Below are 17672 nucleotides of genomic sequence, written 5' to 3'. Positions count from 1 at the left end.
TTTTCACAATTTTCACACAAAAGTTGTGGTCCATTTAACCCTCTTTACATCATACGATCACCATCTCAAATTGCAAGCTTCTTCTTTGTCATATAATCTTACATTATTTAAAATGTCAAAGCGATCGGACTATAATTGCGACATACAGAGCCGCTACAAAATCGGATAAAAATTTTGTTTTTGGTCCATTTCACCCGCTTAGTATTTCTCGATCATCACCAATAAGAATAGGGATCTATTCTGATCTGAACCCGACCTCCATACAAAATTTTGTGACGATCGGTCCATAATTGCGGCCTGGAGCGTGTTTACAATTTATAATGGACAGACGGACGGACGGACGGACGGACAGACACACATCTCAAAATCGCTTTATCTCGTCGAGATATGAAGATTGGTATACCACATTGGGGGTCTCCAACGAATGTTTCGCGGTGTTACATGAATTTTTACCAAAACAAACTTATAATACCCTTTTCCACATTGTGGTATAGGGTATAAATAGAAATTTGTTTGTACGTTTGTTTGTTTGTGCCTTATAGACTCACAAACCGCTGAACCGATCTTCCTGAAATTTTTAGGGTATATTGCTACATCGCCTGGAATGAAAATAGGCTATATAATTTTTTTTTTTAAATTCTGCGTTGATCTGGAGATATACAGGCATGTCACAGATTCCGATCGGAATGGTTTCAATTCCGTAACTTCATTTCGATCGTTTTTCATTTAGCTTCTTCAGATTCCGATCGATTTTGTAAAATCGGAAAACTTCATTATTTAGTTTAAATATGAAATTAAATGTAAATTTGTTAACAAAACAATATTTTTATTATTTCTAAGTGTTTTATACCCTAGACAGACGGCAGAGTTAATTTGCATTAAAAATGTCCTAATTTGAATTAATTTTTCACCCTGACAGACGATAGTATCTGCATTTATGAAACAGCTGTTTGTTTTGTTTCTTTGTACCCAGCAGACCATTTCATAAAGCTTTACAAAAGTTCGCCAAAATATGCGAAACAAATACACTTTCTACCTTTGATCTTTTCACCACGATGAAGCAAAAATAAATTTAATTTATTCGCGATATTTTTGAGTCTTTTTAATATTATAAAAATATTGCAAAACTTTAAAAAACATTTGAGGAAGATATAATTTTCGATAGAATGGGTATGGTGGGTAATGGCATTTTTTGTGAAAATAAAAATTTGAAAAAGAGATTTGTTAAAAGGCGTGAAAAACGATTAGCTGCTATTCTACTCGCGAAAGACCACTACTTATTTTGAAGAAACGCGAAAATTGCTGATTTGCTTTCCCTTTTTATTTTCTTAAACATGGAAATTTGACAAAAGACAATTGATTTTCAACAGCATTGCCATATTGAAATTGCTTAATTCAGTTTAAATTTCCTTTGATTTTGTGCATTAAGAAAGGGGATAATGTTCAAATTAATTTGAATTAAGGCTGTTAATGCAAATTAAGACTGCCGTCTGTCTAGGCTATTAGGGTGTTTTAATGTGGCAAATTAAAAAAAAAAATAAAATACAATTCCGTTTGCAAAATCAAACGAAAAATTCTTCGCTTTTCGTTTTCTGAAGAAGCTAAATACGGAATTAATTCCACTTTCGATCGGAATTCGTTTCTGTGACATGCCTGATAGCATCAAAACTGGAAGTACCTCTTAAAAAATTAGATTTTGTATGCAAATATCTTTAGAACTGTTGCAGATACAATCTCCAAATTTGGTATATGTGAAGGAATTTGATGTAGAAATAAATTTACCAAATGATTTTGAAATCGGTTCAGATTTGGATTTAGATCCCATATATATTTTCGGCCGATTTCCTGTATTTTATGCACCAAACACGCTATGTATGTCCAATTTCGCTGAAATTTGGAATGTGTGACGGAATTTGTTCTAGACATAAATGTGCCAAATTATATCGGAATCGGTGCAGATTTGATGCAACAAATACGCTATATATGTCCAACTTCGCTGAATTTTGGAATGTGTGACGGAATTTGGTCTAGACATAAATGTGCCAAATTATATCGAAATCGGTTCAGATATGAATATAGCTCCCATACATATTTTCGACCGATTTCCTGCATTTTGTGCACCAAACACGCTATATATGTCAAATTACGCTGAAATTTGGAATGTGTGACGGAATTTGTTCTAGACATAAATGTGCCAAATTATATCGGAATCGGTGCAGATTTGATGCAACAAATACGCTATATATGTCCAACTTCGCTGAATTTTGGAATGTGTGACGGAATTTGGTCTAGACATAAATGTGCCAAATTATATCGAAATCGGTTCCGATTTGAATATAGCTCCCATATATATTTTCTTCCTATTTCCTGTATTTGATGTACCAAACACGCTATATATGTCCAATTTCGCTGAAATTTGGAAAGTGTGACGGAATTTGTTCTAGAAATAAATGGGGAAAAATTATATCGAACTCGGTTCGGATTTGAATATAGCTCCGGTATATATTTCCGGCTAATTTCCTGTATTTTATGCACCAAACACGCTATGTATGTTCAATTTCAATGAAATTTGGAATGTGAGGTGGGATTTGGTCCAAAAATATATGTGCCAAATTATATCGAGATCGGTTCGTATCAGAATATATCTCCCAATATATTTCGGTTGATTTCATGTTTATGTTACGTATGTCCAATTTCGATGAAATTTTGAAGAGACTTAGAAGTCATCATTATATACACAAGTACTTATAGTTGGAAAGGAATTGAACTAAATATCATATCTTTGAGAGACTTCTGGAACAAATAATTCCCATGTATAGAATAAATTAAAACTGTTTTATTTTCAAAATAGTCTGACTTATTCCCATTGTTGTTGTTTTATTATTTTAAAACAACTAATTTATTAGTGGAAAAAATACAACTATTCTCAAACTTAAGGTTCTCAAACCTCTCAGGTAGATCTAAATCCAATCTGTAGAAAGACAAATTAATAGGTTAAGAGTATATAACCTACGTAGGAATACTTATAGTCGAAAAGGCTTAAGGAGGAGTGTTACCTCCAGAAAAATTCAAAATTTCCGTAGTAGCTCCATAACAGCCCTGAATAGTTAGCGAACGCCTTCATATCTCATCTATTTATACGTATAAATATTAAACAATTTTATATAATTATAGCATTCCATTATATTTTATATTAGTCGGGGTAGCAAAGCGCACCGGCTTCAGCTAGTAAAATAAAAAATTAAAAGTATAAAATATACAATATACAATATAAAATACGCATCAAATATAAAATACTAGCAAATGACCACAACGAAATTTAGTACCACTTATAACTTTTAATACACATAAGTACGAATTTCCGAAACTACCTCACACGTAATTCCATATTTCAGGATTTCAGCTCCATTCGATCACAAAAATACAAAATGTACAAAATTCAGTACCACTTATTAAACATAAGTACGCTGCAAAAGTAATCTTAATTCCAAATTTCATTATTCGAGCACTATCCTTTCACCCAAGTTGAAATTGTACCCAAATTTAGTACCATTATTTACTTTTGATACACAAAACATGAGTTACCAAAACTACAGCCATATCTCTATCCTACACTTCAAGCGTAATTTTAGGTCTTAATTTCATGATTCCAGCGCTATTCGTTCACCCAACTTCAAAATGTACCAAATTTATTACCATGTACCATCTAGTTTACAAAGGTACAATTTCAAAACTACCTCCATATTTCAATCCTTCGCTCCAATATTAATCTTAATTCCCAATTTCAGCTATCCGTTCACGCAAATTCAAATTGTACCAAATTTAGTACCATTTAGTACCTTCCGTACACATAAGTAATACATAAGTAATACATACGAAACTACCTCAATCCTATACTCCAACAGTAATCTTAACTAAATTTCATGTTTCCAGCGCTATCCGTTCACCCGAATCCAAGTTGTACTAAATTTAGTACAATTTAGTACTTTTCCTACACATAAGTACGAATTTTCAAAACCCTTTCCTTATATCAGCATCACCTACCAACCTTGATTCCCATACCAAATGTCAAGGTTTTAGCTATATCCATTCAAAATATACAATTGGTACCAAATTTAGTAACTTTCAGTACTTTTCGTACACTTATAGGTCGAATTTCCAAAAACCCTTTGGAACATCTTTTAAGATCTCCATCAGTGACCCTCATTTCAAATTTCAGCTCTTCCCGTTTGCCTAATATAAAGGTACCCTATATAGTACCTTCTAGTACTTTTCGTTCCCTTTTAGTTCGAATTTCCAAAAACCCAGCCTACACACCAACATCAACCCACAGTAAAATCTTAACTTTCTAGCTTCAGCGGTTTCGTCTAGGCGATCATATGTCAGTCACTCACTCACTCACTGAGCTCTTTTATATACAGATAAAATATAAAACATAAAATATAACATTTATATTAATATTAATATAAAACATAAAATATAAAATACCTATTAAATATAAAATATTGAAAATCAGGAATTGGCCTAAAAATACTAATATAACCTGATCTTCTTCATGTTCATAATTACTTATGGAATATGTATCCATAACATGTGTTTGATACTACTGCTGCCATTGGCAGACGTCAAGCAAATGGAAGAACGTGCAATGCATATCAATTTTAAACAGGTTTTTCAATTGGCGGGAAAACTGCATTGCTTGGACAATGGGTGCAGTAGTAGACATCAGGTTGTGTGTTGTGGGATTTTCCCAAAAACTGATTAAAAGGAAAATGAAAAATGACGATGACGCCTGTATTATCAATTCTTAGAATCTTTATTTAGACATTGTTGCCATGTATGTGAATGATAAATAACAATCTACTTATTTACTATTTCTCCACCTCCCACTAGCCTTAACAATCACCTGCATTCTATTGCAAATATGCTTAATATCACAGTGTCAACATTTTGGTCCACCCGTATTGGCATCAAATATAGTACCAAATTTCCCATCACGTAGTAGTATGCAAGCGGATAAGCTGCGGGAAAGTCAACTTCGTATTGCCGAGGGTACAGAGCGTTTTGCCATGGAACTGTGGAAACAAATGTCTGATGCACATTTAGCGGCACCTGGAAAAAGTTATATGATTTCACCATTTGCCGTCTGGTCATTGCTGTTACTTTTGGCAGAGGGCTCGAACGGTAATACACTCAAACAATTTCAGGACACCTTACATTTAGATCCAGATCATAGGGCCATACGTGCGGCCTATAAACAAATTTCTCAGCAACTGAAGTAAGTAAAATCAACGTAAAACCTTACACGATTTTTTTAATTCTTTTATACTTTCCAGGGTAAACACCTCCACCATAGAGGTAGCCTCATTCCAAGCCCTATTTACGGACATTAATAAACCCGTTAATCGTGATTATGAAAATCTCGTGACACGTACCTATGAATCAGCCTTAATACCGGTAAACTTTAGTGATGTCAATCGTACCTTTACCCAAATCAATGATGACATTAACCGAGCCACCCGAGGTTTGTTGCCGCACAGTGTCCAACCGCAAGATTTTAAAGATGCCGCTTTGTTAATGATTTCTGCTTTGTATTTTAAGGGTAAATGGAAGGTAAGGGTGAATGATATAATTTCGAAAAAGTTATTGTCATTAATGTATTTTGTTTTTATTGCAGTTCCCCTTTGATCCTGCCCAAACAATTTCTGCACCATTCCACTCCGAAAATGGCACGGTTCTTGGTAATGTTAAAATGATGACACAAATTGGTTCTTTTACTTTTGTCAGCATGAAATCATTGGAAAGTTATGTCCTGGAATTACCCTATGGCAAGGAAGATCGTCTTTCGATGTTGGTGATTTTACCAAAGAGATGTAAGTAAATAATACCTACTTACTGTAGATCATACAATATTTTCCATACATTTAATTGAACGGTGGTAATTAAAGTGGGTAAAACCTTTTGATGGAAAATAAAAGGTATAAAAATCGATCAGAGTTGAGAGAGAAATGAGTCGTATGCAATAAGAAGGTCTTATCAGATCATAATTGGACAACATATGTGAAAAAGTAACCATAAAAGAAAGAACCTGGAAAAGTTCAACAGGATTTTAAAATATAGACTCCAAAAATCCATTCTAGAGAATTCCTTGGATAAAGATGATCCAGATAGCCATGCCACCGTGGTGCAATGGTATGCAAACCCGCCTTGCACACATAAGGTCTTGGGTTCGATTCCCCGGCCAGGCAACATCAAAACACTTTCAACGGTGGCAAAATACCCCTCAGTAATGTTGGCGACATTTCCTGAGTATTTCAGCCATGTAAAACTTCTCTACAAAAGTGGTGTCTTAGACACGCCGTTCGGACTCGGCGATAAACTGTAGGTCCCACATCATTGAGCTAATATGAATCGGGGTGCACTCATTGATATGAGAGAAGTCTCCATTGTCCCTTATGAGATGTTTGTGGAACAATTATTATTATTAGATAGCCATGCAAGGAAATGCTTAAGGAGTGCAAACAAGTTATTGGTTGCCTTCTATCATGTTGCGGTGCCGGAATACCCATAGTATGGGTATTATAACTTAGTTTTTTTCCCATGCTGATAAATACCTCATAATTATGGAACTAGATACGCTTTCTAATTTCCATTAGGCTTGGCTCTAATATTTCTTTTACCATTTTAAAGAGGAACGTTTCACCTTTTACACTGATGTATTTGGCTTTGATGTAGCTCAAATCAAAGATATGGTGTTGTGAAGATAAGTCTAAAGTCTCCGTCCATCCCACAGTGGTCCCACTTGTATGGGAAGGTGCGACAAAAATATTTATAATCGTCGGATCAATCTGATTTTTTTTAGTATATGCTAAAAATAATTAAAAAATACTTTAGCCAAAAATTCCTCAATATGGGTCCAGTTTTTCCTATAGCCCCCATGTAGCGGTACCAACCGATTTCAGGTATTTTGAAGCTTTTATCAATATTTTCGGCCCTAATTGGCTGTACTTTGGTATTTGGGGTTTCCAATGGTCAAAAACCTTCTGTGCCAAAAATTGTGGTCTTAGGTCCAGGTTTCGGCATAGCTATCATATTACGATACCTCCAGATTTCAGGTATTTTTAGGATTTTATCAACATTTTCGCCCCGAATTGGTTGTAATTTGCCATTTGGAGTTCTCAATGATCATAAACCTTCTGCGCCAAAAATTGTGGTCTTAGGTCCAGGTTTCGGTATAGCCCTCATATTACGGTACCTCCCGATTTCAGGTATTTTGAAGATTGTATCAGCATTTTCGGCCCGAATTGGTTGTAATTTGCCATTTGGAGTTCTTAATGATCGAAAACCTTCTGCGCCAAAAAATGTGGTAATTAGCTCCAGGTTTCGGTATAGTCTTCATATTACGGTACCTCCCAGTTATTTTGAGGTTTTTATCTACATTTCGGTTCGAATTGGTTGTAATTTGCTATTTGGAGTGGTCTTAGTGGTAAAAAAACGTCTCCGACTGGTTTCCTGGACGGGAAAGGAAACAAATTATTCCATTTGAGGACAGAATATTTCATGGTAGGGGATATAATAAGGTTTGGTGCGACCGAACTTAATATTTTTACTTGTTTTTCATATTATATGTAGCATCATACATATATCAAAAATATACAAATGTACAAAAATACACTCATAAGTAGATCCCAAAACAAAAATGTCTAAATCGTTAAAGAAAAAAAAACCAAAACAAACAATTAAAACACAAAACAAAGAAGAAACTAAGAATACAGTAATACGGCGTATTCACGGAAACGACCAGAGGCATCGTCAGTATTTTTAATGTCACACACGGAAATGCAAATATATGCAGTTGGAACCAAATTTTTTGTAAACTTGACACTATTTCGAACATACTTCAAAAATTTGGAGAGTGGCGAAGGATGGCGAAGTTAGTAAAACTCAATTTCAATTTTTAGGACTTGGAAAAAACTCAACAAAAAAGTATTATAAAAAATGTGATTTCCAGCACATTTTATGCGAATAATGTTTACACAATTTTATGTAAAAGTAATTAGAATACCTTGTACTACAACTTCCATTTCGAAAAAAAAAATAATTTTATCCTTTCAATTTTGAGTTACTTTTCTTGTAAGAAGTCACAACATTGCTGATGTTTTTAAAGTTTTTAAGAGATCATACGTAAATGTCAACTTATTCTGTTTTGTGTTGTTAAATACCGTTATAAATTACAAAAACAGTACTGGAATTTTAAGAGAAATCTGCTAATATCGATTTTTCGATTTTTGTCGCAGGTTGGGACCAGTGTGCATCCATCCGTCTGGTGTCGACAAAAAACTTAAATTCACTCTAGAGCTTGTAATTTTAATGATAACATTCTGAAATATAGTTGGTACTCTTACCACCAGCGGTTGATACTGAATTTGGTTAAGATGAAAACATTCTTAGGTACGAAAGTTGACTAAAAATTTTTGTATAAATTTCGGGAATTTTTTCCTCCATGTGGTATTGCATTTGTCTTCGCCAGTTTTTTAGAGATGGTAGCCATCTTTTTAAAATGAGGAGAATAACTCACTTTTACAAAGATACTTCATACATTGATTTAGCTCAACAAGTCTTGGAGAAATGACTAAATGAAGATAGGTTTCAGGTTCCGATTCAGACAATTTGGTGTCGATTTAGCCTTGTGCATCCGTCTGACTGGCTAGTGCACACAATAGCTCTCGAACGGATTAACCGATTTGGTTCAAACATTGCACTTCTTAATATTTTCTGAAAAACATGAGAACAAATATGGATCATATTCTCTAAAGTACCTATGCAAACAATTTTGGAATTTTCTCTAAAATTCAATCTTCGTAATATTTCTTGCAGACATTGAGCCGGTTCGAATATGGATCTAAGGTCCACTTTATCAGGTACCTCTTACACAAAATTACAAAAATGTTCGAAAAAGTGAATATTTAGACCAGCTTTCGGATAATCTAGAAATTTTTACGGCAGGAAGTCCTCGCGGCATTTTAAAAGGGGGGGAAGATTTTTTTGGCGCTAGTTTATTCTTTTTCAGATAAAGGCCTAAAAGCTCTAAAAAAACAGTGCCGGCACCAATTAAAACGACTGATGAGCACTGTATCGCGCGAATTGAATTTTTGCTTGCACATAGTACAATTCTTTCCAATCGTACGAGTACATCAAGATCCATGAAGGTCTATATGGTACAACGTATTCCTGTACCTTCTTCACCATAGTTTAAAATGATCGCTTCTGTGCAGCTTTATGACTGTTCAAAAATCGTTCTTAAATTGTTGCCATGGGTCCTTCCTGTAGTCGTATTTTTTTAGCGATATAAGGTTTTTCTTGGGCAACTCCATGCTTCCTCACATAATGGTCCCGAAGTTTTAAGAAATCCTACTATGACCAACTAAAATGCCTGGTTGGTACAATAAATAAAGGGTGATCCAACTAGAGGTTCCTAAATTTTTTTAAACAAAAACACAGAAAATTCTTATTGAATGGGAAATGGTTATTATCAGTTAAAAGAACATTCTTTGGCATTTATTTTTTTAAGTTTATGTCTATCAAATGTTGGTCGCGTCTACGTCTTAGACGGTCTGTCCGTAGAGTTCAATTTTCACTGAATCATTCGAACATTTTGACTGGTAACTGGCGAATGACAAGCGTGATGTTTTACCCCAAGGACTCAATCGAAGCAGGGTTGTCCGCATACACTTTAGACTTTACATATCCCCACAGGAAAAAGTCTAATGGTGTGATATCACACGATCTTGGTGGCCAATCGACCGTAACAAAACTTGGAATTAATCGATACATTGAATGATGTCATGTAGGGAAGTAGCGTGGTGTTGAAACCAAAATGTCGCCGAGATCGCGAGCTTCATTTTCAGGCATCAAATAGTCGGATATCATGGTCGAAATTGACACTTACGTCCTCGCCGACATAATTTTTGAAGAAACCACATGCAACCGTTGTTGTTACTGGATGATGTTACACCTCTTGAATCCATTCAGGTTGCTCTTAAACCAAATGAGACTACTTTCCTTTTTTGCATATCCATTAATCCCGAATGAACATCATACCTGAACAAAATGTGGCTCGAAACACCCTCCTCAAAGAACGTGAATTTTCGTAATAAAATTGAACGATTTGCAAACATTTTCAGTCGTAAGTCTTTCCACGATAAAATGCCAAACAATACTAAACAAAAATAATGTGACAGCATGACACGACTCACACGTGATCAGTCAAAAAGGCTATTGAAAAAAGTACCTCTAGCTGGATCACCCCGTTATTATCATTTAGACAGGTAATGGTCCAAAAGTACTAAAACAATGCCGGCACCAACTAAAATGACTGAGCAGCACTAACGAATCTAGTAGTCGAGTTTGCGAAAACTTTGCAGATCGTAAAATTTCGGGTAACATCTCCAGGTACCTTTCTCACAAAATTCAAAAGTTCGCTTATGTGCCGTTTCTCTTTGTGGTCATGTTTATAGTCATATAAAGTTTTTGGTGTTCGAGTTCGAAGATGAACTAAAACGGTTCACGTTTTGGTATAGCACCCACTTAATGGTACCGTCCGGTTTCAGGTATTTTATCGTTTATAGGAACTTTTTCTGACCCAATTAGCTATAATTTGGCATTTAGGGTTCGAAGTGGTCAAAAGCATCTCCACCAAAAATTTTATATAACCGTACCACCCGATTTTAGGTATTTGGAAGTAATTACACTGGTCAACACAGCTTTTGTTTTATCCGACTTTTTTTTTGTTTTTCTAACTCAAATTGTCGACCTATTTTTAAATTCGGAAGCAGTTTTTGTCTATCAGCTCTTGTTTTTTGAGATATAGCTCTTTAATTTTGTTGACATGCGTTATCTACTTTTTTTGCCTTAAACTGCTGTAATTTGACATTTAAAGTTCCCACAGGTCAACAAACTTCAAAAAAAGTTTTGGCGTAGCGCCAAAAAAGGTACCTCCCGACTTTTAGTACTTTGCAGATTTTAGCCACATTATCTCACCGAAATGACTGAAATTTGGTCTGTGGGGCTACAAAACTTTCGCCCAGAAATTTGTCAGTATAGGGCACATTTTGATATAGACCCCATAGAGCGCTACCTCCTGATTTGCGGTACTTTGAAGGTTTTAGTCAGAATGGAGGAAATTTGGCCTTCAAAATTTTTCCCAGAAATATGATTCTATGGGTCCATGTTTTGATATAGCCCCCCATTGAACGGGACCTCCAAATTTTCGGTATTTTGAAGGTTTCAGTCATTTTATCTCACCGAAATGGCTGAAATTTGGTATTTATGATATTTAGTCATTATTTGTAATACAAAAATAGTAGTAATTTGCAGTATAACGTTCCAGTGTCAGAAAATTTATCTACGAAAAGTTAGCATCAAATGTCCACATTTTTGTATTACCCTCATATCACGGTACCTCACGATTTTAGCTACTTTGAGCTCTAATTTCCAATTTAAGGTTAAATTGGCACCAAATGTCCACTTTGTTATTTGCAACTTAAGACTTCTAGTGGTTAAAAAACATATCCACAAAAATTTTAGGATTAAGTAAGTTCACGGTGCTCTTGAAGCAAAATTTAAATGGAAGGTGCTTGCACCTGGGAAATTGCGCGATTCAAGTTGACATTTTTAGGGGTTGTTTAGGTTTTTGCGATTTTGCTTGGAAACCGCAAGTCCTATCAAAATAGGAATAAAGAAAATGTTATAGATATGACAATTTTCTACAAGATTGATCTTTATGGTATTCTCGTCGGTTTTACCGTTTTTGAGATATAGAAGTTCAAATTGGGACATTATAAATTCAATTCCATGCTGAATAAAACAATGTAATGACTGCAAATTCCCAACTTAAAATGGTACAACCTAGGAAAAGTTACATAAGCCAGTCTTGTAGAGAATTTCCACAGCTTTTCTCAGGTCCCATATCGATAAGACTTGCCGCATTCAAGCGAAATTCTAACAAAAAAAAACCTAAAAATGTAACCTGAGCTTCTTTATCTCAACAATTGGAACAAATCATAAAGGTCATTCCTCTAGATAATTTTCACAGCTACAACATTTTCTTTAGCACCATTTCGATAGGACTTGCGGTTTCCAAGCAAAATCGTGAAAACCTAAAAAAACAACTAAAAATGTAAATTTTTACCGGTATTTATTTAAAAATCCCTACAGGGATTTTTTCTTGTTTTTGGATTTTTCTCATCTATGAACATTGCTGTTTCAGAATTCACAAAAACTTTCTTTAATGACATTGTTCTATAAGGGGCGCGATACAGTCAGTGCATTGTCCCAATTTGAACTTCTATATCTCAATAATGGTAAAACCGACGAAAATACCACAAAGGTAAATCATGTAGAGAATTTTGATAGCAACAACATTTTTGTTAGTCCCATTCTGATAGGACTTGCGGTTTCCAAGAAAAATCGTGAAAACATAAACAACCCCTAAAAATGTCAACTTGAATCGCGATTTATTTAATTTTTTGATTTTTCTCATCTATGAACATTGTAGTTTCAGAATCTGCAAAAACTTCCCAGGTGCAAGCACCTTCCATTTAAATTTGTTTCAAAAAGAAACGTTTATATAAATCTTAGTTACATTTTTGTAGTAGACTGTATCCTTAATTTTTGGGCGGTTCGGTATCTGTGGACCGGAATCGGAGAAAAAAAGTATAAAAATCGAATATTTTCAAAAGTTTTTGGCTATTTTCACATTTAAAACCCGGTTATAAATATTTCTTATGTTCCAGAAAGTTGTTTGCTGATATCTTTGCTACCATATTGTGGTCCATTGTTTTCTTGAATTTTTAACGGATTAGTATCTATGGAGCAGGAACCGAGAAAAGAGGATAAAAATCGCATTTGATTTTCTATTTTGACCATTAAGAACCGTTTCTACAGAGTTTGTATGTTCCAGAAAGTTGTTTACTAAGATCTAAGGTACATTTTTCTAGTTGGCTTTTTGCTTAAATTTTGATCGGGTTGATATCTGTAGACTAAAATCCGAAAAAAATTAATAGGGAAATTTGACCTTGACGATTTTGACAAATTTCTGGGAGAAAGTTTTATGCCCCCAACGAAGACTAAGTATCAAATTTCAACAATTGCGTTGTGATAATGAGACTAAAATCATCAAAATACCGAAAATCGGGTGGTACAGTTCTATGAGGGCTATATGAGAGCGTCAACCTATACCGACAAATTGCATATGGAACGTTTAAAACCCCAACTTAAGACCAAGTAGCAAGTTCCAGCCATTTCGTTGGAATATTGAGGCTACAACCTTCAAAATACCGGAAATAGGGAGGTACCGTTCTATGGGGGCTATACTAAGGCGTGAACCGTACCGACAAGTTTCTGAGAAAACGTTGTGTAACACAAACGAAGAATGAATACCAAATTTAAGCCATTTCAGCCAACCTTCAAAATACCGAAAATCGGGAGGTACCGTTCTGTGGGGCTATATGAAAGTGTGGACCTAGACCTGGCGGAAAGTTTTATACCCAAAACAAAGATCATTTCATTTCGGTGTGACAATGAGGCTAAAACCTTCAAAATTCTGAAATTCAGGTGGTACCGTTCTATGGCGGCTATATCAAAACGGGGACATATATTATAGCCCATTTGCAATACCTTATGCAAACTTTATAATAAATTACCAAATTCTATCTTAAAAAATGCGAGCTGTATCTTGATTTCAACAGACGGACGAACGGACAGGCTGGCATGGTTATATTGACTTAGAATTTTACCTTGATCAAGAATATATACTTTATAGGGTCTCCGATGAATATTTCGATGTGTTACAAACGGAATGATAAATTAAATTATACCTCTATATTATGGTGGAGGGTATAAAATAGGTGTGGTCAACGATTTTCGTAGCCAGATGATGCTGTAAAAGCGTTCAAAAATTATGTTTTGGTGGTGTATAAATAGGAGTGGGAAAAGGAATTCAACAATTGCTTCGAGCGCATGAAAAAGCGTATAAATTATGCTGGAGACTACTTAAGAAAACAATAAAACTATTCTTGATGGTAAATATTCGCGGTTTGATTGTTAGGCCAGATAGCTATCGTTAAGCCCTCGTATGAAAAAACACCCCAAATTAACGTATTTGAAAATTTATACACACATCTTCCATATAAAATGACTGTAACGTCGTATTTCAGATTTTTAATGGATAGAAAACATTGATATCTTATGCAAATTAAATCTTTTTTAAAGATTGTTATATTCTTCAGTTAGCTTATTTCACTTCTCCTAGGAATAAGAGTTGACGTCATGGCATTTTACATTTTTCTTTAATATAACTCGTGGTGGTTTGGCCCGGCCGTTCTTACTTTTTATTTTTAACCATTGACGGGAAACACTGTTCATGTGTTGTTAGCTGATATTTTCCATTATTATTTAAATTTCCCTATTGAGTAATGTCCCATATAGAATATATATTCTGATGTCGGGCATCTAAAAAAACTGAGTCTTGACCAAGGAAGGGGTATATCTTTCCCAAAAAAAAAAAAAAAAAAAAAGAAAAAAAAAAAAATAGTTACCTATTTTCACACATACGATTCTGATTTATCGCATTTAAATTGATATATGATTCAAACTTATTTCTCCAAAAAAAATTAACGAAAATATTCTCCATTTTTATTTCCAGCTGTTAGTTTAAATACTGTCATTGGAAACTTGCGTACAAATGGCGTAAAACCCATTATAGAAGAGCTAAATAAAGTCGCTGCCTTGAATGCAGCTGAGGAAATCGAAGATCAAGTTGAAGTATTTCTACCCAGATTTAGTACTACAAGCCACTTTTCATTAAGGCCAATTCTTACACAGGTAAAACAAAATTGTTTATTTTGATAAATGTTTTAATTTAAATACTTGTTTTTAAATCTAATTTACCTTTTTTACAGATGGGTATTGTTGATGCCTTTGAACCAGGTCTAGCAAATTTGGAAAATATGGCCAAAAATATCTATGTCGGTAGTATATTCCAATCGACTCGCATTATTGTCAACGAAGAGGGTACTGAGGCAGCAGCAGTGACCACTGCAGTTTTGGTTAACAAAGCATCACCAACAAAATTCTACTTGGATCGTCCATTTGCCTATTTGATTGTGGAAAAGACTTCAGGATTGTTGCTGTTTGCCGGCGAAGTAAAATCCGATCAATTTAATTAGTTGTAAAGGAAATATTTTGATGATTTTTTTGCATTTAGGTTAAGATAAATTTAAGAAATAATAACTTTGAAGATTTCAAATCTTTGAGAAATAAAATATATTTGATGCGAAGTCGGGGGTGAAAGAAAAATGGCCACATATGAGAGGGAATGACTTAAAATGATAATTTTATTTTTGAATAAAAAATCAACCTTGCAATGTTTTCACTATGGGAATAGATAAGAATTATTGTTGTTGCCTTAGATACACTCATTAAGATCAAATATCCGCATATCTTTTCATTGACACCCCCTTTCATTCAGGCCATTCATCCTTCTTACAGATATTCTTCTCGAAAACTATTTCCACCGCTTTTTTATGTCACATTTTAAATGTACTCATAAAATGTCCTACTCGTACTTTACTACTGGCATAAACTCTCTTCTTTGCAAAACTACCAATCTTAAGGATTTAATAGTTGCACGGAGTTACAGTTATTCCAGTCATATACATCACCGTATATCTATCTTCAGTTTTGCAATGCAAGAATTTCTAACAAATATCCACAAGAGTTATTGTTCCTGTGGCTAAATCACGTAATCCATAAAATAAATGTGCCCATATCCACTGTATGTACAATGTTCCACGATGCACGAAGTGTCGTCTACCATGTTCTAGTTGAGCCTCTTAATACCCATTGATGGTACAGATGTTGTATGAACTGTAAACTGCATTATGGATGTTATCACGAGTTACCATTGCGAACAATTTTATATGACATAACTAAAACTGGTTCAAGTTAAAATGCAGTTGTATAAACTTTGTTTGTGTTCCCAGCGTTCAATTGGAAAAAAACAATGTCCTTCAAAATGTGTAATGTTGAAAAATAAAATGTATGAGGTCAGAATGTGAGACGATAGCTTAGCCTTATTAAAAATAATTCCAAACGAGTTGTACCCTTATGACGGCAATACCGAAATAAAATCATCACGACAATTTGGTGGGGAATGACTCAATCCTTCAGAATTACTCTAAACAAACCAGAAGGATCTACTATATAAAATGGAGAATTTGAATTAATATTATTTCTTTGTTATGGAACCTTCACCCAATCACACGGATTAAGCGACACGCACCATTTTTAGGGAAATTTTACATTCACTACAATACTGAGAACAAGTAAGAAAGACGTTAACTTGTAACACGAGTTGTATTGAAGTAAAATGGAACAATAAGTTTATTTTTTTATGAAGAAGATATTTCGTTAATATAATGTGGCTAAAACCTTTAAAATACCGAAAATGGGGAGGTACGCTTCTATCAGGGATATAGGAAGACGTGGACCTATACTGATAATTCCCTTTTGGAATATTTTATAACCCCATGGAAGATTCAATTACAAAATTCAGTCTTTCGGTGGGATATTAACGTCGCAACCTTAAGAACTACGAAAATCGGGAGGTGCCGTTCTATGGTACACACCGAAGAATTTCAGTCGGAAAGGTTTCTAACTCCAACGTAGACTAAATACCAAATTTCCTCCATTTCGGTGGGTTGTTTCGGCCACAACCTTCATGAAGGCGTGTACCAACAAATTTCTGGGGGAAAGTTTTATACCACCAACGAAGACTAAAAATCAAATTTCAGCCATTTCGGTTAAATATTGAGGCCACTACCTTCACTACAGACAGATTTAGGGGGAAAGTTGAATACCCCAACGAAGACCAAACACCAAATTTTAGCCATTTCGGTGAGTTTTTGTGGCAACAACCTTCAAATTACCGCAATCGGAGGTACTGTTCTATGGGTGCTATATGAAGGCATGGACCTATACCGTCAAATTTAGAGAAGAAACTTGAAAACCCCCAACGAAGACTACATACCAAATTTCAGTCATTTCGGTGGGTTATTGTGGCAACAACCTTCAAAATACTGAAAATCGGGAGGTACCGTTCTATGGGGACTATATGAAGACGTGGACCTATACCGACAAATTTCATATGGAAAGTTTTGTACCCCAAATGAAGACTAAATACCAAATTTCAGCCATTTCTGTGGACTATTGTGGCCACAACCTTTAAAATACCGAAAATGGGGAGGTGCCGTTCTATGGGGTCTATATCAACACGTGGACCGATATAGCCCATTTGCAATACCAAAAATCCTAGGAGTAATAGAAGGTTCTGTACCAAATTACAAAGCTCTATCATAAAAATTGCGAGCTGTATCTTGATTCCAACAGGCGGACGGACGGACGGACTTGCTTATATCGACTTAGAATTTTACAGTGATCAAGAATATATATACTTTATAGAGTCTCCGATGAATATTTCGATGTGTTACAAATGGAATGACAAATTTAATTATAGTCTCCATATTATGGTGGAGAGTATAAAAAGAGGTTTCTATGGGCAGATCAAGTTTGAAGATGGGCTGTATCGTCTCTAGTTATGGTATAGCCCTAAC

At 34.9% G+C, this 17672-nt stretch overlaps 1 protein-coding gene across 1 annotated transcript in view; it reads left to right on the top strand.

Moving 5' to 3' along the window:
• Positions 1-15323, top strand: part of LOC141393971 (serine protease inhibitor 77Ba-like) — a 28958-nt gene extending 13635 nt beyond the window's left edge. Inside the window, exons 2-6 of the mRNA XM_073967648.1 lie at positions 4894-5278; positions 5337-5613; positions 5678-5873; positions 14705-14883; positions 14961-15323. Of these exons, the coding sequence (XP_073823749.1) occupies positions 4894-5278; positions 5337-5613; positions 5678-5873; positions 14705-14883; positions 14961-15227 (1304 nt within the window). The 3' untranslated portion in view covers positions 15228-15323. The remainder of the gene's footprint in view (positions 1-4893; positions 5279-5336; positions 5614-5677; positions 5874-14704; positions 14884-14960) is intronic.
• The last annotated feature ends 2349 nt before the right edge of the window (positions 15324-17672 follow it).

Source organism: Musca autumnalis, unplaced genomic scaffold (assembly GCF_047663935.1).
Source record: "Musca autumnalis isolate F117 unplaced genomic scaffold, ASM4766393v1 scaffold_2, whole genome shotgun sequence".
NCBI classification, from domain to species: domain Eukaryota; kingdom Metazoa; phylum Arthropoda; class Insecta; order Diptera; family Muscidae; genus Musca; species Musca autumnalis.
The sequence above is the reverse complement of the archived record's forward strand: the minus strand, read 5'-3'. Positions and strand labels throughout refer to the sequence as shown.